The 23,208-nt window shown below is 54.6% G+C and overlaps 2 protein-coding genes across 4 annotated transcripts; both read right to left on the reverse strand.

Moving 5' to 3' along the window:
- Nucleotides 1-34: 34 nt before the first annotated feature.
- On the reverse strand, nucleotides 35-9,352 carry St6galnac4 (ST6 N-acetylgalactosaminide alpha-2,6-sialyltransferase 4). 3 transcript variants are annotated; one of them, XM_070014348.1, is made up of 6 exons: nucleotides 9,245-9,352; nucleotides 8,747-8,884; nucleotides 6,726-6,908; nucleotides 4,814-5,226; nucleotides 1,515-1,622; nucleotides 35-1,037 (listed from the first exon to the last, which is right to left on the reverse strand). In XM_070014348.1, the coding sequence occupies exons 2-6, from the start codon at nucleotides 8,756-8,758 to the stop codon at nucleotides 848-850; spliced, it is 906 nt and encodes a 301-aa protein (XP_069870449.1). In that variant the 5' UTR covers nucleotides 8,759-8,884; nucleotides 9,245-9,352; the 3' UTR covers nucleotides 35-847. The 3 variants fall into 3 exon arrangements, with proteins under 3 accessions (XP_069870449.1, XP_069870436.1, XP_069870447.1); XM_070014335.1 differs by having other exon boundaries at nucleotides 8,747-8,901; XM_070014346.1 differs by lacking the exon at nucleotides 9,245-9,352 and having other exon boundaries at nucleotides 874-1,037; nucleotides 1,535-1,622; nucleotides 8,747-8,857.
- A 3,122-nt stretch (nucleotides 9,353-12,474) lies between these two features.
- On the reverse strand, nucleotides 12,475-22,417 carry Pip5kl1 (phosphatidylinositol-4-phosphate 5-kinase like 1). The gene is made up of 10 exons (XM_070006532.1): nucleotides 22,345-22,417; nucleotides 21,378-21,575; nucleotides 20,215-20,268; nucleotides 19,866-20,020; nucleotides 19,579-19,703; nucleotides 19,251-19,285; nucleotides 19,110-19,165; nucleotides 16,147-16,259; nucleotides 15,109-15,262; nucleotides 12,475-14,308 (listed from the first exon to the last, which is right to left on the reverse strand). The coding sequence occupies exons 1-10, from the start codon at nucleotides 22,372-22,374 to the stop codon at nucleotides 14,041-14,043; spliced, it is 1,188 nt and encodes a 395-aa protein (XP_069862633.1). The 5' UTR covers nucleotides 22,375-22,417; the 3' UTR covers nucleotides 12,475-14,040.
- Nucleotides 22,418-23,208: the final 791 nt, after the last annotated feature.

The raw sequence follows: 23,208 nt of genomic DNA on the forward strand, positions 1-23,208 counted from the left end.
CCTCCCCCTTCCTGCCTTATAAAGGAACCAACTCCAGAGTTAATAGGGATTTAACTGGCAACATCTTTGGAATTTGACCCATGGGCCAGGAAAGAGACCAGGGGTGTCATTTCCTTCCCACTCAGCTCCCACTGAGCACAGAGCAGAGATCCCAAAGAAGACAATGTCCTGGGTAAGCACCACCAGGGCAGCCCCTGAGGAGTTCTGGGGTACAGAAGGGGCTGGGCTACATGGCAGACAGAGTCTGGGGTGGGGTGGGGGGGCACAGGGCTTGGCCTGCCCTCTAGTAAGTGGGTTATGGGTCTGCCAGGGGTATGAGGCCCCATCCCCAGGCCAGACCCATAAGCACTCGAGATGCAGCTTCCAGAAAACACACGTTTACCCGTATGTTCCAAAGATGGCCCTGGTGGTCACGGCTCAAAGACCCTCACACCTACCAAACTCCAGGTTCTAGGCTGTCCCCACCAGGGCTACCAGCCTGAGAGAATGTGGCACCAGGGGCAGCTGGGGGCAGGACTGGCACAAGGTCAGGATGCTGGTGAGTGGGAGGGGCCACTGGCCCCAGGACAGAAGGCCACTTGAGAGACCTGGTGATGGGGTGAACCCCTAAATGAAGACGTGGATTCTTCAGGAAGCAGGTGTGGAGATGAGGGCACCCTCTCCACTGCCCCTTGAGTCAGGAGACCAAAGACCCCTCCTAATGGCCCCAGGGTGGGGCAGGAAGAAACCCTAGGTCCATCTGGCAGATGGCAGGAAGCAAGAGTCATAAATTAAGGTCACTGCTGGAGTGTGACGACCCTGGCTGGGCCGCAGGCCGGCTGGAGGGATGCCAGCTTTAGGCCTCGGGCTACTGGGCCCTCCAGGATGGGTGGGCGAACACAATGGGCCTCTTCTTGGCCCAGCGGGAGAACACGGCCTTCTCCGTGATGAAGCGGTGGGCGCTGCGGGGCGCCCGCTCATGGGCCAGGTACATCTGACACTCGTCCAGCCGGCCCTTCTCGAAGTAGTGGTAAGGCACGGAGGGGTGGCTCTTCTCCCTGCCAGGCAGAAACAGAGTTACATGTAATAGGCCTAATATGTATGGAGGAACACCTTTGTAGACTCCTCTCCCTAAATGGTTCAAGAACCTTTTGAAAGGTACAATGCTTTCCCCCTCTAAACGCTTCAAGAACCAACCTTCTAAGAAAGGAAGGTGAAGTATTTTGTTGGCACCCAGGACCTCACGCATGCCGGGCAGGGCCTTTACCACTGAGCTGCCTACATACTCGGCCCACAGGTACGGTGCTTCCTAGCTTCTACCCCCCAAAAAGGGGGAGCTTCCAGGAGGCAGGGGACAGCCTCAGACAGCACCACAGGGCCAGGCATCAAAGCCCATTCCAGAGGTTCTCCCCCCCAAGGCCCAGTCTCAGGCTAGGCCACCCACCCCGAGGGCCCCACAGCGCCCAGACTTTCTGGCTTGAGACTCAAGGGTTACACCCTCCCTGTCTCCTGTGCAGCCCTGCTGCTTGTCTGACCTGCAGTAGCTGTCGCTCACCATCCCGTAGACCACGATCTCCTCACAGAGCTCCAGGGCCAAGATCATGGTGAACCAGCCAGTGCTGAGGAAGGAGCCCGACTGCCTCCTAGGGGGTGTGCAAACACTGTCAGCTCAGGGCAGCCCTTCTCCCAGGCCCAAGCCACACCCCTCACCTGGAGAGAGAGGAGCCTAAGGGAAGCGAGAAAGAGGTTGGGCCAGCCAGAGACTAACAGAGGGCCTGAGGTGATGCTGGATGCAAATCAGGCAAGCCTTCAGCTGCACAGAATTTGAGCAATCCCCAGAGGACAGAGGTGGGGGGGGAGGGGTTCAGCCCATCCTTTCCTCATCGACCCAAAGCATGGTGGCTGGGGGGGAATCTGTTTCTAGTCAAAGGCTCCATTCTGGCCCTGCCTCTGCTGTGGAGCATCAGACTTGTTCCTATACCTCTCTGAGCCGCAGCAGCCTGTCTGTGAAATGGGGATAGTTTCACGGTGGTTTGGGAGAGGGAACCACCTATGTCAACCCAGGCCATGTCCCCAGATCCCAGGTGGCACAAATGGTTGTGCGGCAGCCCCAGGCCTTAGCTCAACCTCTACCAAGAAGTTCAAGCTGGTTCAGTGCATTCAAATAAAGCACCTCTAGGCCCTAGGCTGGCCCTGAACCTGTCACACTGGATGCTAATGTTTTCAAGGAAGGAGACTGCTGGGAGACAAATATATAAACAAGATAGTCTCAAAGGTAACATGCTGTAAGAACAGGGAAACAGAAGCATGAGGTTAAGAATGTCACCGTAGGACTTTGTAGGATAGTGTAGAACAGGTAGAGTGTGAGGGAGGGCTTCCTTGAGGAGGTGACATTTCATCCAGCCCTGAGTAAGCAATAAGAAACTAATCAACAGCTAGGAGCTGGTGACTCAACCTGTAATCCTAGCTACTCAGGAGAATGAGATCTGAGGGTTCAGGTTCAAAGCTGATTGGCAGGAAAGTCCACAAGACTCTTATCCCCACTGTACTACCAAAAAATGCTTCAAGTAGAGCTGTGACTCAAGTGGTAGAGTGTTATCCTGAGCAAAAGCTCAAGGACAACCCTCAGGCCCTGAATTCAAGTACTAGGACCAGAGGAAGGAAGGAAGGAAGGAAGGAAGGAAGGAAGGAAGGAAGGAAGGAAGGAAGGGAGGAAGGGAGGAAGGAAGAGAGGGAGACAGGGAGGGAGGGAGGGAGGGAGGGAGGAAGGGAGGGTGGGAGGGTGAGAGGGTGGGCAGGATGGCAAGAGAAGAACTGGGGAGCCACACAGGCCCAAAGCCTTCAGGTAAGCCAGTGTGAGTAGAACAGAGAGGAGGTAAGGTCTCAGGGCAGGTGGGGCTGGACGGCCAGGTCAGACAGGACAGGAGAGGTAAGAGGGAATCTGGACTTCATTCCCATAGGATACAAAGCTACTGGGGGCTGAGGGCAGATGGCTGATGGAAGTGAATCCAGAAGAGTACGTGGAGAGGCCAGGATTGCAAGGGGCAAGGGAGAAAGCCAGGCCCAGCGAGAGGCTGCTGCAAAGACATGAGAGCATGGTAGTCTGGGTCAAGGTGGCCCCCGGAGGCACAGAAAAGGAACGAAGAGCCAGTTGTATGTATTGTGATTGCAGAGGGGGAGCTGAAAAAAAAAAACCCAAGTTTTCAGCTGAACTACCAGAGGCTGATGTCAGCTTCCTGAGCCAGGAAGTGGAGAAGGAACAGGGGTGTGGAGAAGGAGATGGTGGGAGTTGGGAGGCCTTTTTGGGATAAGGGATAAAATGATCTTAAGACTAAATATAGGGGCTGGGAAGGTGGCTCAGTGGTAGAGCGCTTGCCTTGCATGCCTGAGGCCCTGGGTTCGATTCCTCAGCACCACATAAGCAAAAAGAAAAAAGCCGGAAGTGGCGCTGTGGCTCAAGTGGTAGGGCACTAGCCTTGAGCTGAAGAGCTGAGGGACAGTGCTCAGGCCCAGAGTTCAGGCCCCAGGACCGGACCAAAAAAAAAAAAAAAGACTAAGTATAGTGGTTTATACCTGTAATCCCAGCCAGCTGGGGAAAGTTAACTAAAAACAAAAAGGGGCAGGTGCATGGCTCAAGTGATACAGTGCCTGCTTAGTCAATTCAAAGCTCTCAGTTCAAACCCCAGTACAAAAAACAAGGGCCAAGCACTGATTGCTCACACCTGTAATCCTAGCTATTCAGGAGGCTGATGTCTGAAGATTGAGTTTCAAAGCCAGTGGGGAAGAAAAATGTCAAGTGCCAGTCTAGAGAAAAAAAAGCCTAAATGAGAGCTCCAGGGCCTGAGTTCAAGGTCCAGCAACAGCATAAAAAGTGAAAGAAAAGAGCTGGACACTTAGCTATCAGGAGGCTGAGAACTTAGGAACAAGGTTTAAAGCCAGCCCGGGCAGGAAAGTCTGTGAGACGCTAATCTCCAATAAACCACCAGGTAACTGGAAGTGGAGCTGTGGCTCATAGTGGTAGAGCAGTAGCCTTGGGCAAAAGCGCTCATGGCCCAAGTTCAAGCCCCATGACCACCACCACCACCACTAATAAAAGTATCAGAGAGCAATCTTGGTGTATTACTCAATGCCTGGTGAGTGAAAGGGGCCATGTTTCTGAAAGGCACCTCAGAGAACAATTCAGATGTTAGAGCACCCCTCCTAAGGGCACTAATGCCACCTCCTCAGCCAGCAAAGGCCCCCAGCATGAGTTCACAAGCTCACCGTGCTACTGTTTTGTTTTGTTTTTTGTCAGTCCCTCTCTTCAGCCACAGCGCCACTTCCGGTTTTCTGGTGGTTTACTAGAGATAAGAGTGTCATGGAGGGCTGGGAAGGTGGTTCAGTGGTAAAGTGCTTGCCTTGTATGCATGAGGCCCTGCGTTTGATTCTTCAGTACCACATCAGCAGAAAAAGCCAGAAGTGGTGCTGTGGCTCAAGTGGTAGAGTGCTAGCCTTGAGCTGAAGAGCTGAGGGACAGCGCCCAGGCCCAGACTTTAGGCCCCATGACTGACCAAAAAAAAAAAAGAGTGTCACAGACTTTCCTGCCTGGGCTGGCTTTGAACCTCGATCCTCAGATCTCAGCCTCTTGAGTAGCTAGCTAGGATTACAGGCATGAGCCACCAGTGCCTGGCTACCACTGGATTTTAAACTTGATTGGAACTTCAATGGCTGAAAGGCCGTCTACCTTCAGTCCCCCCTTAGAGGCCAGGACTGTGTGTGACTCTACCATGGGCGTCTGCTGAGCCCCATGAAAGACTCCAGACAGATAAGAAGCCCCGCTCCAGGCCCCACTCACCGGTTCTTGCCTGTCTCATCTTGGAAGACCTGGTCACAGTAGGTCATCATGCGCTCAGTGAAGGTGTACACCTGCAGGCCTGGGTACATCCTGGTGAGCTGCAGCAGCGTGCGGTAGGTGCGGCCGCCTAGGGTCCGGTCCATGTGCTTGCCTTGGCCCCACACCACATAGATGGTATCTCGGGCTTGTTGGAAATAGTGGGAGTAGTTGCGTAGCAACAGTGGCACGCTGGTGTGCGAGATCACACGCAGGGTGCTGCGCTGGCCCACGTCCGCCTCAAAGCCCACGGTGGGCGCCTGGTTCATGCGTAATACGCACTCTGCAGTGTCGATCTGGGAGCCTAGACCTGAGCCCAACATCTGGCCGGAGCTGGACACCACAGCACAGCTGTGGCATGGTTCACGCACAAGTGGCTGCCAGGAGAGGGGAGGGTGAGAAAATGTGAGAGGGTTGGACACACGTGGCAGTTGGGCACAGGGCTTCCAGGCACTTGCTCCTTGCCCACTCTGACACATCCACCAACCTTCCCAAAGGCAGTCATTTCAGTTCTAAGGTCTGATTTTAACCCAACTGGAAGACTGGACAGGTGAAGTAGATCCCAAGCCACACAGCGAGCAACAGACAGAGAGAAGATTCTCCATCAGAGCACTAGGATTCAGCCATCGCTGTGGCTGTGCTTAATTCCTTATAGTCCATACATCATGGAACCCTGTTAGGGTTACAGGAGTAAACTGGCACAGACCAGTTGTCATATATGTGCTTGTTGAGTACACATGAACCTCAAAGCCAGCACTGGTGGTTCATGCCTGTAATCCCGGCTACTCAGGAGGCGGAAATCTGGAGGACTGTGGGTCAAACCCACAGAAGAGTAACAGAAAAGTCCATGAGACTACATTTCTAAAAATAACCAGAAAACAAGTAAACATAGCGAGGGATAGAACTGTGGTTCTAGTGGTAGAATGCCTGTCTAACAGCAAAGGGCCCAGACTTCAACCCCCAGTATTTTTACAACAACAACAAAAAGTGGGGGGGGGGAAGGGGGGGAATCTTCGGTGTCTACAACAGCTTGGGGAGCGGTAGTTCTCAGCCTGAACCCTGGCTCTGCCCTTTCCTAGACAAAATCCTCTGCCTCTGCGAGTCCATTCCCCCACTTGTAAAATGGGGCCCGTGTGTGAGAATGCAGGGGGAAATTCCTGGGAGAAAGGGGAAGCTGGTGGCTGTTGGAAACCAAACAAAGGACGTTTGGAGGACAGGCCGCGCGCAGGTCGGCGTGGAGATGGACATACTCAGTGTCTCCTTGGCAGCAGGAAAATTCCCACCCCAAAGGCCTGGAACCTATTCTATTTTCCCAAGGGAAAGCCAGCAAGGCCCTATCAGACTTGTGAAAATCTGTCCTGAGAGGACTGCAAAGGAGGCGCTTTGAGGGCTGAGGGTTGACAGATAAGGTTTATGTTTGGGGATGGTACACTGTGTCAGACATTTTTTTAAACCTCATTGAACTATACATTTAAAACTGGTGAATTCTGAGCCAGGCACCAGGGACTCATGCCTATACTCCTAGTTACTGAGGAGGCTAAGATCTGAGGATCATGGTTCAAAGACAGTCCACGCGAACAGTTATTTCCAATTAACCAGCTAAAAGGCAGAAGTGAAGCTGTGGCTCAAGTGGTAGACCACCAGTCTGGCATGCAAAAGCTAAGGAACAATACCCAGGCCCTGAGTTTAAGACACACACGCACACACATTCATCCTAGAACTTGGGGCTCAGAGAGGTGAAGTAGCTGCTAGTAATCCCCATAGCTGGTGAGCAGAGAAACCAATCTCATGATGTCCCAGGTTGGCCTGGCACAAAACTGGCTCTCACTGCCCTTGGATTTGGGGCACCTTGAAGTCCTTTGCCAGGCTGACTCACCTTTCCATCCGGCACGCTGCTATAACCACTGAAGTGCAAAGGCCCCGGAACTGTGGGCTTGGAGGGAGGGAGGCGCCGGTCCAGGCAGGTGGCCAGGCAGAGGGGCATGCAGGCCCAGCAGCACAGAAGGATGTAGCCAGCAGAGGCGGCCAAGGAACACAAGGCAAAGAGCAGAAGGCGACCCTGAGGGAGACAGTGCTCATGGGGGCGGGGCCGCACCTGGCCTCCACGTCAAGATTCCACTTCAAAAGCTCCAGGAATCTCTAGTCTCCATTAACCAGACCTACCCGGTACTGCAGGGCACCTAAGAGGCCCTGGAGATAATGTTAATACCTTCCTTCTTGATAAGAAACTGCTTTGCAGAGAAGCTTGTGGCTTAAGGCTACGTGGCAAAGCAGGGCAGGGCTTATCTTAGTCTAGGTTCGGCAGAGCCCAAATTCTTACCTGCAAGTGCTTTCGCTGTGCAGCCTCAGGTAGGCCTCTGCCATACCAGTGACCATCAGCCCACAGGTCTCAGGCCCTATCTCTATCCCCAGCCTCAACTAACTCAGTATATCCTCTTAGCTGATGCCCAGGATCTAGGTCAAAAGTCCAGGAGCTGGAAGGGAACTTGAGAAGTTCTTTCAATAACCAGAAAGCTGGGCTGGGAAGGTGGCTCAGTGGTAGAGCGCTTGCCTTGCATGCATGAGGCCCTGGGTTCGATTCCTCAGCACCACATAAGCAAAAAGAAAAAAGCCAGAAGTGGCGCTGTGGCTCAAATGGTAGAGGGCTGGCCTTGAGCTGAAGAGCTGAGGGACAGCGCCCAGGCCCAGAGTTCCTGCCTCCAAGAACCAGGTGTCAAAGTCAGTGAAACCAAGAAGTCCTTGGGTCCTCTAACCTGGGCTGGGAGCTGCTGGCACACTCGACCAAAGTCCAACAAGCTCTCAAGGAGTCACTGCCTGGAAGAGGGCAGAGCCACAGTTCTATGCCATCATCTGTGTCTCTCTGGTTTCTAATTTTCCTTTTTCTTGTACTGGTAGTAGGTCTCAGACTGAAGGCCTAGGCACTATAGCTCCACTTAGGGTTTTGGGGTGATTAATTGGACATAAAGGGCCATAGACTTTGCTGCCTGGGCTGGCTTTGAACCTCAAAGATCAGATCTCAGCCTTCAGAGTGCATTACAGGCATGAGCCACTGTGCCAGCTCTGCTTTCCTTCCTCCCCCCCCCCTCCCCCGCCCCCCCCACCTTTGGCAGTACTACTGTTTCAACTCAAGGTCCCATGCTGCCTAGATCGACCACTGAGCCATCTCTAGAGAATCAGAGGTGGGAAAGCTGCCCCCACTGTCCGCAACCCCCCTCCACCTCCCCACACCCTGCTAGATGCCCACCCACCCTTTCTCTTTTGCCCATAAGCCACATCAGCATCAGCGTCTAAAAATAAGTCTCCTCAGTGCTGCCAGCTGTTCAGGGGAGGGGGTTCAATCCTGAGGCCTCAGGCTCTGGATAGCACCTGGTCCCTTGTACACAATACCCAGAGACCTTGAGTGGAGGATAAAATCCCTCTCCCCAATGTCCGCTTCCCCACCCCCACCCCCACCTCGGGGCTCCTGATTACAGAAGCAGCCTGAGCTGAGTTCTCACGGCTTCTAGGCTATCCAACCCCAGGAGTCTCACCCGGGGATCCCACAGCGCCATGACTTCCATTCCACGGAGGAGAGGAGAAGAGCAAGAAACCAAGATTGGGGGGTGGGGGTGTGGTCACACACCACAGACGCCCCCTAACTGTAAACCTAGCTACTCATGAGGGGGAGATCTGAGGAGTGAGGTTCAAGGCCTGCCCCGGCAGGAAAGTCGGGGAGATTCAGAACCCACTCACTACCCTACCCCAAAGCAGGAAGTGGAGCTTTAACTCAAGTGGTAGAGCACCAGCCTTGAGCAAAGCAGCTCAGGGACAGTGCCCCCCACGAGTGAGCGTCAGTGCGGGGAGGGGCTGAAGTTCTCTCCCCGGGGACCCCGGGCCCCCACCCCCGGCGGCGCTCACCGGAGCCTTCATGCTGCCGCCGCCGCTCCGCAGTCCAGAGGTCGCTGTCCCCGAGGCTCGGGCTGGAAAGAGGTGCGAGCCGGGCACCCGCCAACACCCAGAAACTCAGAGCCAGGAAGCAGTAAGGCAGACCTGGTCCTGGGATAGGGGGGAAACTGAGGCAGGGAAGGGTTAAGGAAACCGGTGTCCAGGAACGAGACGCCCCGAAGTCCCGGGCGACAGGACGTCGTCCCGGCGTCCCCCCCAGGAGCCCGGGGCGGCGACCTTGGGGGACCTCCGGCCGGGGCGACCCCGGGCGACGGGGCGAGAGCCCCGGGAGGGCGCTCGCGCCCAAGGTCACCCCGCGGGTCGGGGGCGGAGGGCGCCAGGATGCAGGAGCCCCGGTTCGACCCCATCCATCACCGCCCTTCCCGCGGGGGGCGGCGCGGCCTGGGGCCTCCGGCACGCGGGGTTTCCACCCTTCAGATCCACCGCCCCCTCCCCCGGCCGGATGCTAACCAGGCGGACGCGGTGGCGCGTGCGGAAGACTCACGACCCGCTGCACGGAGCTCCATGTCCCGCCGGCCGCGTCAGCCAGGCGGCAAACGCGAGCCCGGGGCGGAGGCGGCGCCGCGGCCGCAGCTTCTGCGAGCGGAGCTAGCGTAGCCGGAGGCGGGGGCGGGGCCTGCGGCGAGCGGGCGGGGCCCGGGGCGCGGGGGCGGGGCGAGGGGCGGGGCCTGGGGCGCGGGGGCGGGGCCTACGGGAGGCTGGCGCGACCTGGGGCGGGGCCTACGGAAGGCTGGCGCGACCCCGAGCGGAGTCTACGCGGTCCAAGCCGGACGCGTGCGGCTGGCGCCCGGGCCCGGCGCGGGGGCGGGGCCTCAGGCTCGGGGGCGGAGTCTGAGCTTGGGCTTCTGGGCTTTGGCCTTGGCGGTGACTGCCCGGCTGGGCCCTGCACAGTGGACGGCGGATGAGAGCCTTGGAGAGCGCTCGGTGCCCCTGAAATGGGGAGCGGAGGGGCTTCTGCCAAGCAGCCCTGGGCTGCAGTCTGGGAGGGTGGCTAGACTCAGCAAGTAAAATGTAAGATATCTGTTAAATTTGAGTAAGTCCTGAGATAAATATGAAAAAATGGGCCAGGCACTGGTGGCTCACGCCTGTGATCATAGCTACTCCGGTTTTCTGATATCTGAGGATTAAGGTTCGAAGCCAGCCGAGTCACCAAAATATGTGAGACTCTGATCTCCAACGAACCACTAAAAAAGCCAGAAGTGGAGCCGTGGCTCTAGTGGTAGAGTGCTAGTCTTGAGCAAAACAACAAAAACACGTGGGATAGCACCCATGCTCTGAGTTCAAGCCTCAGTACTGGCACAAAGAAAGGAAAACATGAGTTGTTGAAGTATAGTTGTTTCTTGATTTCATTTTGGTGTCAGTCCTGGGGCTTGAACTCAGGGCCTGGGCCCTGTCCCTTACTTTTTGTGCTCAAGGCTAGCACTCTACCAGTAGAGCCATAGCTCCACTTCTGGCTTTTTGGAGATAAGAGGCTCACAGGCTTTTCTTTCCAGGCTGGCTTAAAACCAGGATCCTCAGATCTCAGCTTCCTTGTTGGTTGGGATTACAGTTGTGAGCTGCTAGCACCCTACTTGTTTTGTTGCTTTTGAGACAGCTTCTCATTACATAGGCCAAGCTGGTCTCAAGTTTGAGATTCTCCTCCTTTAGCCTCCTACATGCTAAGATTATAGATGCACACTCTCATACTCAGTTTCCTTTTCTTTTCCCCACTATATTTATTTCACTCTGAAATCCCTCTGCCCAGTCCATAAATGTGTTCCCTTGTCCATGATCCTTTGTGCCCCCACCCCAGCCAGCCCAGTCCCATTCTCAGGGGACTTCCCAGAGCTCGGTGCACATAGAATGCTGCTTAATGTGGGTTCTGTGGGTTCTGTGCCGGTACTGAGGCTTGAACTCTGCCTCACACTCTTGAATAGTGGTTTGTTTTTTGTTTTTTGTTTTTTTTGCCAGTCCTGGGCTTGAACTCTAGGTCTGGGCGCTGTCCCTCAGCTCTTCAGCTCAAAGCTAGCACTCTACCACTTGAGCCACAGCACCACTTCTGGCTTTTTCTGCTTATATGGTGCTGAGGAATCGAACCCAGGGCCTCATGCATGCAAGGCAAGCACTCTACCACTGAGCCACCTTCCCAGCCCCTCTTGAATAGTTGTTTTTTTTTCCATTCACTGCCACTGTTTTACCATTTAAGCCACACATCTACTTCCTGCTTTTTGCTGGTTAATTAGAGATAAGAGTTTCTCAGATTTGTCTACTTGGGCTGGGTTTTTGTTTTGTATTTTTTGGTTGGTCATGGGGCTTGAACTCTGGGCCTGAGCGCTGTCTCTCACCTCTTTAGCTCAAGGCAAGCGCTCTACCACTTGAGCCACAGCTCCACTTCCACTTGGGCTGGTTTTAAGCCAAGTCAGATCTCAGCCCCTGAGCCATCAGCACCTGACTCATCAGATGTGAACCATCAGCACCTGGTTCCTTAATATTGGTTGATGAGTGAGGCCATCCAGAACCCAGTGGGGCACCGGAGGTCTCCAGGGGGAGTGTGTGTGGGGGGGGTAAGGATAGGGGGCTGAGGGGGAGGGAGATACAGATTCACCCCAGTGTGTGCCCTCCAGGTCAGTTCCATGGGACCACACCCACACCCAGGAAACGTGGCAGCAGACCCCACGAGTGCCTGCCATACTGCCTGACCACACCTGAGTGTCCTGCCCTCCCCACAGCCCCGCCCCCTTTTACTGAGTGCTTACCTTCAGTGTCTCAACTTCCTACTGAGCAAGAGCAGAAGATGCAGGGACAAAGAGAGGTTGAGTAACCTTACCATGGTTACTCACCACTAGCCATGAGGAAATCACTGTTTTAAAACCAGAACTATTTCAGCCCTCCCCTTCCTCATCCTTTCCCATCAGCCATCTGTCTTCGGCATTATGGGATGGCCATGTGGAATGTCATCAAGTGGCTTTTCCAAGTTCCTGATGGCCTGGTGTAGAGTCCATCCTGAGCCCACACAGCCCCACGAACACATAGCTCCCTCCAGCTGAAATGTCTCCTTTCACTCACACCTCAAGCTCCTCTCCCCATACGTCTCCTCTATGTCTTCTTTTATTTTTTTCTGTGCCAGTACTGAAACTTGATCTCATGACATGGGTGCTAGGCCTTAGCTTTTTCACTCAAGGCTGGTGCTCAACCACTTGATCCACAGCTCCACTTCTGGCTTTTTGTTGGCTAGAGATAAGAGTTTAATAGACTTGCCGGGTGCTCGTGGCTCATGCCTGTAATCCTAGCTACTCAGGAGGCTGAGATCTGAGGATCACGGTTCAAAGCCAGCCTGAGCAGGAAAGTCCATGAGACTCTTATCTCCAATAAACCACTAGAAAACTGGAAGTGGCGCTGTGGCTCAAGTGGTAGAGCACTTAACTTGAGCTGAAGAGCTGAGGGACAGTGCCTAGGCCCAGAGTTCAAGCCCCATACCAAAAAAAAAAAAAAAAAGTTTCATAGACTTTCCTGACCCTACTGGCTTCAAACCACAATTCTCAGATCTCACGCTCCGGAGTGATCACAGGTGCAAGCCACCAGGTCCCCAGCGTCCCCAGTATCCAGGTGGAGGGACCTTCCAGGGTTCTGAATGTGTACGCATAGACCATGCCCAGATCTTCAGAGCCCAGCATGGAGCCTATGACATGGGAGGTGCTCAATAAACATTTAATGAGTTAAAGAGGTCCTCTAGCATCCTATTTCACATATTAGATGACTGAAGCACAGAGAGATTTAGCACCTTTTTCCTGGTTACACAGCCAGGCTCTAGAACAGCTCAGGAAGAAAGGCCTGCTTGGGTGATTGGATTGGACTGAGGGTGGAAGTCAGGCTGGTTCCTAGAGGCGGGAAGGAGGGGGTAGCCAGGGGATATTTAGGCTTCCCATAGGCCTAGATGGTAGCCTCATGGGCCACCATGGTGGTAGTTCAGAATCATGGGTCTGACTACTAAGCCTTGTGCCCATTTCACAGAAGAGAAAAGTGACTCTCCAAGAAGGGTGGAATTCACTAGAGGTCAATGCGACCCTACAAAATGCTCCACAGAGCTCCAGAAAACCCTAAGAGGATCTCCCTTGCAGGAGCCTGGGTCTTTGGGCTGACCTTGCCACTTACGAGTCCATCAACCCCTCAAAGTCTCTGGGCCTCAGTTTCCCCATCAAGGCAGCTTCCTCTTTTCCCCAGAACTGAGGGCTCTGGTGTTTTGAATCCTGGTTCAGCATTACTACTGAATGGTATCTTTTAGCCTCTTCACTCCCCTCCCAAGCCTCCATTTTGTGGTCTGTAAAAAGAGAATAATAGGGACTGGGAAGGTGGCTCAGTGGTATAGCGCTTGCCTTGCATGCTCGAGGCCCTGGGTTCGATTCCTCAGCACCACATAAGCAAAAAGAAAAAAGCCGGAAGTGGCGCTGTGGCTCAAGTGGTAGAGCGCTAGCCTTGAGCTGAAGAGCTGAGGGACAGCTCCCAGGCCCAGAGTTCAGGCCCCACGACTGGACCCAAAAAAAAAAAGAGAATAATAGGGTTTTGGGGTTTTTTTGGTCCTTTTTTAGGGTTAAATAAGCCAATAACGTAGGGGAGTCCTTGGCACCACCGTGAATGGGGCCAAGTTGTTAGAACATGAGGTGGGGCATGCTGCCCTCGTGTGGCCATCACTTGGAACCACAGTAGGGCTCCCTGCATGTTAGAGCGTGCTGCCCTCGTGTGGCCATCACTTGGAACAGCAAGCAGGATTCCTTTCAGGCTTTAGGGCGTACTGCCCTCCTGTGGTCATCATTTGGAACAGCAGGTGAGCTCCCTGTATGTTAGGGCGTGCTGCCCTCGTGTGGCCATCACTTGAAACAGTAGGTGGGCTCCTTTCACGCTTTAGGGTATGCTTCCCCCTGGCTTTAGGGTATGCTTCCCCCTGTGGCCATTACTTGAAACAGCAGATGAACTCCCTGCATGGGTTACAGAGTGCTACCCACGTGTGGCCACCACTTGGAACAGCAGGCCAGCTCCCTGCATGAGTTACAGGGTGCTGCCCTCCTGTGCCAACACTTGGAACAGCAGGCCAGGTCCTTGCATGAGTTAGTGTGCTGCCCTCATGTGGCCATTACTTGAAATAGCAGGCGAACCTCTGCATGAGTTGGAACGTGCCGCCCTCGTGTGGCCATCACTTGGAACAGCAGGAAAGCTCCCTGGTCCTGGCAGGGGCCCTTGTCCAGATGGGGAGCATTGAAGCCAGACGTTGGTCACTCGGTGTGTGTCTCCACCCACTGGCACAGGCGACGGGCATAGCAAGCTGGACTGACAGTGGAGAAGGACCTGCCTGGGTAACGCAGTGTCTTCCACAAGTGTTCCAGCCGCTTGCGGAGCCCATAGACTGTGGAGAGATCCACCAGGCCCAGGAAATAGCGTTGCTCGGGCCCATCCAGGATGTGGAGGGCATTGGGGGAATCGGGCAGCAGCCGACGGTTCTGGGCTCCCGGATCTTCAGGGCTTTGCACCCCGTGCATAGATCTGCATGTGGGCCAGAAGGAGGGTGAGAGGGCTGTCTCTGCCAGGAAGCCCCAGCCTGTTCCCACACCTCTGTGTGCTCTGGTCTGGGGCACCAGGTACATTGGAGGCCCCAATGGTCTCAAGCTGTACTGCCCAGCATGCAGTCACCAGCCACAGGAATGCAGCCAGTCCCCACGGAGAGGTACAGTGTGGGTGAAATAAAACTGCTATGCGTTTGTGTGGGTGGGGGGTTCTGGGGCTTGAACTCAGGGCCTGGACACTGTTCCTGAGACTTTTCACTCAAGGCTGGTGTACTACCACTTGAGCCACTTCTCTGCGGGGAGCGAGGGAGAAGATAAGCGGGGAGGGTTATTGGTGTTAAGAGTCTTATGGCCTTTCTTGCCCAGGCTGGCTTTGAATTGTGACCTTCAGATCTCATTCTCCTGGTTTGCTAGGATTACAAGTGTGAGCCACTTTTGCCTGGCTCAAGAGCTCTTTCTATGACAGAAATCAAACAGTTTGTTCTGCTGCTCCAAAACCTTCCAAAGCTCCACACTCCCTGCTGAAAAATGGGCAGATTCTATAAGTCAGCCACCATGCCCTTGTGCCACTGTACTTGGTCAGTTCTGTTCCCTGCTCTGTGGCTCATCTGTTCTCTTTTGCCTCTACCAACCAGTTTCTCCAGTCCTCCACCCTGTACAGCCCCCACATACATGCCCCACACACTGCCCTTGCCAGCCTTTGCCTTGATTATATCCCACATCCACTGGCTTGTCTTCACACAACCATTCTTGCCACTGCCCTGGGGACAGGGTGCTCACCTAGCCGTGCAGAAGATGAGGCTGCTGCCCTGGCCCCGCTCATCATCATGGAGACGCTGGAAGGCCATCAGGAGGCTGTAGTCCAGAACATTGAGCTCCCGCAGGAAGGTGGTGTCCAGTTCTATCTGGCGGAGCAGCCAGCTCCTCTGGGACCCTGCAGCACCCGCCCAAGCTCTCAGCAACGTGCCAGCCTCAGGGCTCCACTTGCTCCTGCCCTAGGAGGGCAGGAATCATTATCCAACCCACTTCACAAACGAAAACTCAGCTACAGTTTATGTCAGTCACCCAGTTACTTGTCTGAAGCCAGCATTTTAATCCCATCTGATTTCAGAATCCAGGCTTGTGTGCTCATGTGTGTGTGTGTGTGTGTGTGTGTGTGTGTGTGTGTGAATGTGCTGATATTGGGGTTTGAGCTCAGGGCCTCCACTTTGTCCCTTAGCTCTTTTGCTCAAGGCTAGCCCTTGAGCCACAGCTCTAGTTCCAGGTGTTTTTTTTTTTTTTTTTTTTTTCTGCTTAATCAGAAATGAGAGTCTCAGATTTGTCTGCGCAGACTGGCTTCAAAACACGACCTCTAGATCTCAGCCTCCTGAGAAGCTGGGATTTGTCCAGTTTGGGTTTTCTTTTTTTTGGGGGGGGGGTCCAGTTGTGGAGCCTGAATTCTGGGCCTGGGCGCTGTCCCTCAGCTCTTCAGCTCAAGGCTAGCACTCTACCACTTGAGCCACAGCGCCAGTTCCGGCTTTTTTCGTTTTGCTTATGTGGTGCTGAGGAATCGAACCCAGGGCCTCTGGCATGCAAGGCAAGCGCTCTACCACTAAGCCACCTTCCCAGCCCAAATGTTTTTTGTTTTTTGTTTTTTTGTTTTTTTGGGTCCAGTCGTGGGCCTGAACTCTGGGCCTGGGCGCTGTCCCTCAGCTCTTCAGCTCAAGGCTAGCACTCTACTGGTCTTAGAGGATTTGGGAAGAGGGAAGTGCCAGGGTCCCCTTCCCAACTCCACCCTGAATGGAGGAAGAGGAAGCCAGGAACTACTCTGTGGCTCACCCAGGTTGATGGTCTTGCCCTGAAAGTTGAGGTCCTTCAGCACGAGAACAAGAGGGCTTCCTTCAGGGGCGGGCTCCACCCAGCGGCTCACCTCACAGCCCTTGATGTCATACCTAGGGGGTGGGAGGAGAAGTCCAGCTGGTGACCCTCACAAGATATTCATTGGAAACAGTCGCTGGCTGACTGCTCAAGTATATGCCAATACATCGCATTCCACCCCTCAGCCCGCCTGGTCTGTGTCCCTGATGAAAGATGAAGAAACAAACGTAGAGATTTCCTCTGACTTGCTTGTGTCACACTGTAAGTGAAAACCAGAGCAAAACCCAGTGCTGGTAGCTCACACCTGTAATTCTAGCTACTCAGGAGGCTGAGATCTGATGATCAAGGTTCAAAACCTGCCTGAGCAAACAAATCCAAGAGACTCTTACCTCTACTAGCAAAAAGCCTTAAATGGGAATGTGACTCAAGTAGCAGAGCAACAGCTGTAAGCAAAAAAGCCAGCCCTGAGTTCAAGCCCCAATATTGTCACACACAAACACACAAAGGCAGAATTCACACACAGGTCTTCAGAAGCACAGCCCACATGCAAGCCCTGCCGGTGTGTCTCCCAACACATTGTATCCTGGACACAAATATTTTCACTTGGGGCCAGAAGGAAACAGCAGGGCCTGGGGAAATTGCTAATAGAGAACCTGGGACAGAGACAAGGTAGGATACAGTTAAGAGAGGTTGGCTTTGAATCCTTGATCCTACTGGCTGTCCAATCTTGGCCTTCCAGTTTCTCAGCTAGAAAATGAAGCTGGTTAGTTAGGTGTGGTGGTGTCTGTCTGAACTCCTAGAACTCTGAAGGTGTAGTCAGGAAGCCAGGTTGTGTTCAAGGTGAGCCTTGGCTACATGAGGAGACCCTGTATATATGTATAGAGAAAGGGGGGGGGGAGAAGAAAGAAGAAAGAAGAAGAAGAAGAAGAAGAAGAAGAAGAAGAAGAAGAAGAAGAAGAAGAAGAAGAAGAAGAAGAAGAAGAAGAAGAAGAAGAAGAAGAAGAAGGAAGAAGGAGGAGGAGGAGGAGGAGGAGGAGGAGGAGGAGGAGGAGGAGGAGGAGGAGGAGGAGAAGAAGAAGAAGAAGAAGAAGAAGAAGAAGAAGAAGAAGAAGAAGAAGAAGAAGAAGAAGAAGAAGACGAGAGGAGGAAGAGGAAAAGGAAGGTGAGGAGGAGGAAGAAAGGAAGGAAGGACAGAGAGTGTGGGAAGGAAGGAAGGAAAAAGGAAAAAAGGAAGGAGAAAGTATAAAAAAATATGATGGTGACAACAGCCACCCCTCAGGGTGCTCTTCCTCTTCCTCTTCTTCCTCTTCCTTCTTCTTTATGGTGTCAGGGGGAGTAGTGATCCTGGGGCCTTAATTCAGGGCCTATGCACTGTTCCTGAGCTTTTTTATTTCTCTCAAGACTAGCACTCTACCCCTTGAGCCACTCAAGTAAATTATATATAAGAGTCTCATGACTTTTCTGGCTGCCTGGCTGGATTCAAACCTTGATCTGCAGATCTCAGCCTTCTGAATAGCTAGAATTACAGGCGTGACCTGCCCAGCTCAGGGTAAAGAAGATTTTTTTTTTTTTTTAAGATTATGCCAGGTCCAGGTTGCTTATGCCTGTAAATCCTAGCTACTCAGGAGACTGAGATCTGAGGATCATGGTTTGCAGGCAGACTGAGACTTATTTCCAATTAATGTAAAAAGCCAGAAGTGGAGGTGAGGCTTGAGTGGTAGAGCTTTGACAACACCCAGTCCCTGAGTTCAAGACTCACTACCAGCACAGACACGAAAAAACACCTACAGCTCAATGGAGCACCTAAGGTTTGAGTTACTCAAGAGATGCTGGCCGTGTGTGTATGTGTGTGTGTGTGTGTGTGTGTGTGTGTGTGTGTGTGTGTGTATATGTGTCATGTGTGCATGCATGCATGGTGCTCCAGTTCTTTTTTTTTTGGGGGGGGGTCCGGTCATGGGTCCTGAACTCTGGGCCTGGGCACTGTCCCTCAGCTCTTCAGCTCAAGGCTAGTGCTCTACCACTTGAGCCACAGTGTCACTTCTGGCTTTTTTCTTTTTGCTTATGTGGTGCTGAGGAATCGAACCCAGGGCCTCATGCATGAAAGGCAAGCGCTCTACCACTGAGCCACCTTCCCAGCCCCATGGTGCTCCAGTTCTAAGGCTTGAACTCAAGGCCTGGGCACTGCCCCTGAGCTTTTTTACTCAAAGCTAGTGTTCTACCACTTGAACCACACCTCCATTTCCAGTTTTTTGTGAGTAGTTTATTGTAGTTAAGAGTCTCATGGGCAAGCTGGGCACCAAGTGGCTGTCACCTGTAAATCCTAGCTACTCAGGAGTCTTGAGATCTGAGGATTGCAGTTCAAAGACAGCCCAGACAGGAAAGTCTGTGAAATTCTTATCTCGAATTAACTACCAAAAAGTAGGAAATGGAGCTGTGGTTCAAATGGTAGAGATCCAAATTTGGGCAAAAAAGCTCAGGGAAGGGGCTGGGAATGTGGCTTAGTGGTGGAGTACTTCCTTAGCATGCATGAAGCCCTGGGTTCAGTTCCTCAGTACCTCATAAACAGAAAAGGCCAGAAGCAGTGCTGTGGCTCAAGTGGTAGAGTGCAAGCCTTGAGCAAAAGAAGTTCAGGGACAGTGTCCAGGCCCTGAGTTTAAGCTCCAGAACACACACACACACACACACACACACACACACACACACACACACACACACACACACGTCTCATGGATCCTCTTGCCCAGGCTGGCTTCCAACTGTGATCCTCAGATCTCAGCCTCGGGAGTAGCTAGGATGACAGGCGTGAGCCTCCAGCACGCTGTTCCCTTCTCTTTCTGTACCACGTGGCCGGTGGTGATAGGGGGTTGGGGTGGTGCGTGTGAGTTGGGGTCAAGGCTCTGTTAGGGGGGCGTGAGGGGACTCACCTCTCAGAGATGCGGCCGGTGGGGTAGAAGACGCTCTGCATGATGATGAAGTATTTCTGAGGCGGGGGTGGGGAGTGAGGGAAGTCAGGATCTCCCCTCCGGACACCCCTCCGCCCAGTCACCTGCCTCTACCTCACCCACCTTCTTTCCCTGGGCCACCCGCAGACTGTGCACTCCTGGAAAGGGGACAGGGCGTCAGGTGAGCACCCCAGAGTCCGCAACCCCAGAACCAGGTCCCTGCCCGCTCAAGAACGGCTCCATCCCTCAAGGCCCCGCCCACACGACTTTTCCTCAGTTTAGGTCAAGATGCCCAGCCCCAGCCACACAGCTCAAAGAGGTCTGGGCCCCGCCCCCCGGAGTGTCCAATCACAGCCGGCTTCTCCTGGCCCCGCCCCAGAGCCAGCCCCGCCCACGAGCCCGCCCTCTCCGGATACTTTGCCACGCAGGCCCCGCCCCCGGCCCCCGGTACCCAGCAACCGGGCGAGCAGAGAGTGCGGGTGCCGCTCCAGGTGCTGTACGTAGCGGGGCAGGTGGGCGAGCAGCACCTGTACCTCCTGGCGCTGCTGGGTCTTCAGGAAGAAGCGCTGGTCGTGGCTGCGAGGCGGAAGCACAAGGTTCCCCCCAAGCTGGCTGGAGCGGCTCCCACCGCGTCCCTGAGGACCTGGGCCGCCCGTGAGTCTCAAAGAGCGCGCCCCGCATCCCCGCATCCCCGCCGCCCCGCATCCCCGCATCCCCGCCGCCCCGCCGCCAGCTCACGACAGAAAGAAGCTGGCCTTGCTCTTAGAGGTGCTGAGGAACTGGAGGTAGGGGCCACCGGGGCCCAGCGCAGCCTGGTAGTCCTCCTCCACCAGGCCCAGGGAGCGCCGCAGCCGCGCGAAGGCCGGGCCGGCCAGGGTGCCCAGCTCGAAGCCCTGCAGGGGGAAAGCGGCCCCAAGGGGGTCTGTGCCGGTCCAGGTGCAGGTGGCCTTGGTGCAGGAGCGTCAGGATGACCACACCCTTCCTCCAAAGGCCTCAGGGGCTACGTTACCCACCATGCAGTCAGGAAACTCCGACAAGGGGAACAAAGGCCATTACGGGCCCCTTCCACCCGTCTCGGGCTTCCTACCTCCTCATGAACCTGGGTCATGACTTCAGAGAAATCCTCCTGGGTGGGTGAGCCCTGCAGAGATAGGTAGAGGGTCTCAAGGCAAGTCAAGGCCTGCCGCCGCCCACCTGAGGATCTTTAAGTGTCCTGTACCTGCACCCCAGCCTCCATTTGGGTCCTTCAGCAAAACAGAACCCATGACGTCCCTGAGTGTGCCTGCAATGGGCTGCTTCATTGCTCAGGGTTGGAGGAGGAAGAATGACGGGAGGCAGGGCCTAGATGTGTCTCATTTACCACTGGGTCCCCAGCACCAAAGTCTTGAGTTCAAGTTGAGCATGTGTCCTTAGACACATGAAGCCAATTCCATCCCAGTACATGGAGATAGCCCAAAAGCCAAATGATCACCTGATGCAGGCTAGGGCCAGATCTGAGAGGCTGCCTGGAGGAGATGACTTCTGAGCTGAACCCTCAAGGGTGCTCATGACAATGCAAACAGCACTGGTGGCTACCAGCAAGAAAAGGGATCGCAGTGTCTGCAGCCAGGGCAGAGGATAGAACGTGGATGGACTGGACTGCTGTCCCTTGCAGGGTGGCCAGGCCAGGCTGGAGGCATAGGAGATTTTTAGCAGGTGATGAGGTTAGGTTATGATTTAGAGGACTCCCCTTGGATCTCGTACTCTCCTGCCCATCCTGTAGGATGTGGTCAGACTAGGCACATGGGCACACACAGAGACAACATATATGCTCACCCGCCTGCTCTGCTGCTGAGCTGGCAGCTGGGTGACCCTTTCTGCTGAGCTAGCAGGGCCCTAGCTTGAGCTCCAGGGAGAATGGGCTGGGCTGGCCTAGTGGGGGTGGGGTCCCTTAACCATCACACTCTGGAAGAGCTGAGAGGGCCTCAGAAACCAAGAAATATAATCACCCCACCAGTTATACAGATGGGGATACTGAGCCCATGACAAATTACAAATCACACAGCAATCAATTCGGTAAGGGGGTTCCTCACACAGCCAACATCCAGAACATTCCAGTTGCCAACCTGGGAGCGCCCACCATCCCATCCCTGCACAAGTCCCTGCCTTCTTCCTCTGAAGTGCCCTTCTCTGGTCCCAGTGTAGCTTTATTAGCAAGACAGACCATCGGCTAGGTCTTGCCCTCAGTGTTTTGGGGGTGTGCCAATTCACCATGGGTGGGTGGTCGATGGAGACCTGCATGGCAGCCCACAGTCCTGCCTGCATCATACATGTCAACCTATGCAGCTCATGTCCCGGGTCAATCTCAAACAGGCCCAGGCGGCACTGCTTGTCCCGTAGGCGCCAGAGGAAGCCACGGCGGCTGGAGGTGGCTGTTCTGTGTCCAGCCTCAGGAGAGGGGGCCAGGATCTAGGAGGAAGAGGCACAGGAAGGCAAAGAGCATGTGGTGGCATCTCAGAAGGGGAAAGACCCAACCAAGTCCAAGTCCCATTTCCACTACCTATGAGCCTTCCCTTCATTTGGCTCTGCCTGGGTCTCTGCAGCGATAAGGTAGGGTTCCTCACCAGGCTCACTCACCTGGCTCGGAATCAGCATCTAAATAAAATGTAGGCAGAGCCTGCGTTCTGCAGTCAAACCCAGCTGGGATTGACCCGTTCTCTCGATGCACAACCCTAGTGGGTACATCACCTGGGTCAACCAACCCAGGCCCCTTGGTGACTGGTATTAACTCTTCCTGTTGAGTTTGGAATCTGTGCACGGGTCTTGAGAGCAGCAGGAGGATGCGGTGAACTCTGCCCTCGGGTCTGTACCGACTTCTCCCGGCCAGCGCGGAGGGTCAGCATGACGCTGAGGTCATACCATTCGTTTCATTACTAACTGGGCGCCCCCCCATGTGCCCCCAAACTGGCCGAGAGCTCGAGCTCCTTAGCAACCCTATGAAAGAGCTTTCATGATCATTTATCCCAGAAGGACACTGAGACAGACCTGGCGGGAGTCACCCGCCAGATCACACCCCGTCTTCATACCTGCGCCCCAAGCGGGGCGTGTCCTGGTCCTCGCCCAGGCAGGGCCCCTCCCTGGCTGGCATGGGGGCGTGTCTGCGCCGCTGGCGGAGGGGAGGCCCAGTTGCCGCCCACCAACCCTTTTCCCTCCGGTTCCCCCTCAAGTCCGCACATACCTTGCGAGGCCCGGGGCTTGGCCCGGCCATGGCCCCCCTTCAGCAGCTTCCTGGGCTTGAGCTACGTCCCGGCTGCCCCGCTGCAGGCACCAGGCCCCGCCCCTGCCTCGGGACGGACCAATCACGAGGCAGAGATGATTACCGCGCCCTATCCGCGCGGGAGGGGCGCTGGTGACCGCCGGCGGGTCCCGCCCCCGCGGCTGCAGCATCCTTCGGACCCAGGTCCCGGTGGGGTGGGGCTGCCGGCCTCGGCTGGGGTCCTGGAAACGGATGGTCGACTCTCCCCTCAATTTCCCCCGGGAGTGAGGTGCAGGTTTTGGGGCCTCTAGGGTAAACTAAGTCCTGCCCCGCCCACCTATTCAGGCATGAAATTCCCACTGATTCTTGTCTTTGCCTGTGAAGAAACTAAGGTCCAGAGAAAGAAGTGACTACCTCCAGGTCGCACAGGAAGTCAGGCATCCATTCATTCATTCAACACCTATATTTGGCACCTCCACTGGGGAGGCTCAGTAATGAGGGAGCAGGAGGAACACAGCTGCCAGCATGATCTTTTAAAAGAATGAATCAGATGATGTCACTCTCCTGCTTTAAGCCTCAAGTGGCTTCCTACTGCAACGGGACAAAAACTCTTCTCCGTGGCCCCGGGCTGTCTGTCCTACACCAGACCCAACAACTCCCATCATTCTTCCTCCCTATGTCCCCTAGCCAGCCACCGAAGTCTCACCTGCAGGCGTTTTCATTTGCTGTGCCCTGTCTAAAGTATTTTACCCCCAGACTCCCCTCTGCCTCTTTCCTTCTTGTCATCTTACAGGGCTCCATCTACGCCCTCCTCCCCACAGTATCATGAGATCAGCAAGGGAGGAT

This window comes from Dipodomys merriami, unplaced genomic scaffold (genome assembly GCF_024711535.1).
Source record: "Dipodomys merriami isolate MVZ:Mamm:240054 unplaced genomic scaffold, mDipMer1.0.p SCAF_11, whole genome shotgun sequence".
NCBI classification, from domain to species: Eukaryota; Metazoa; Chordata; class Mammalia; order Rodentia; family Heteromyidae; genus Dipodomys; species Dipodomys merriami.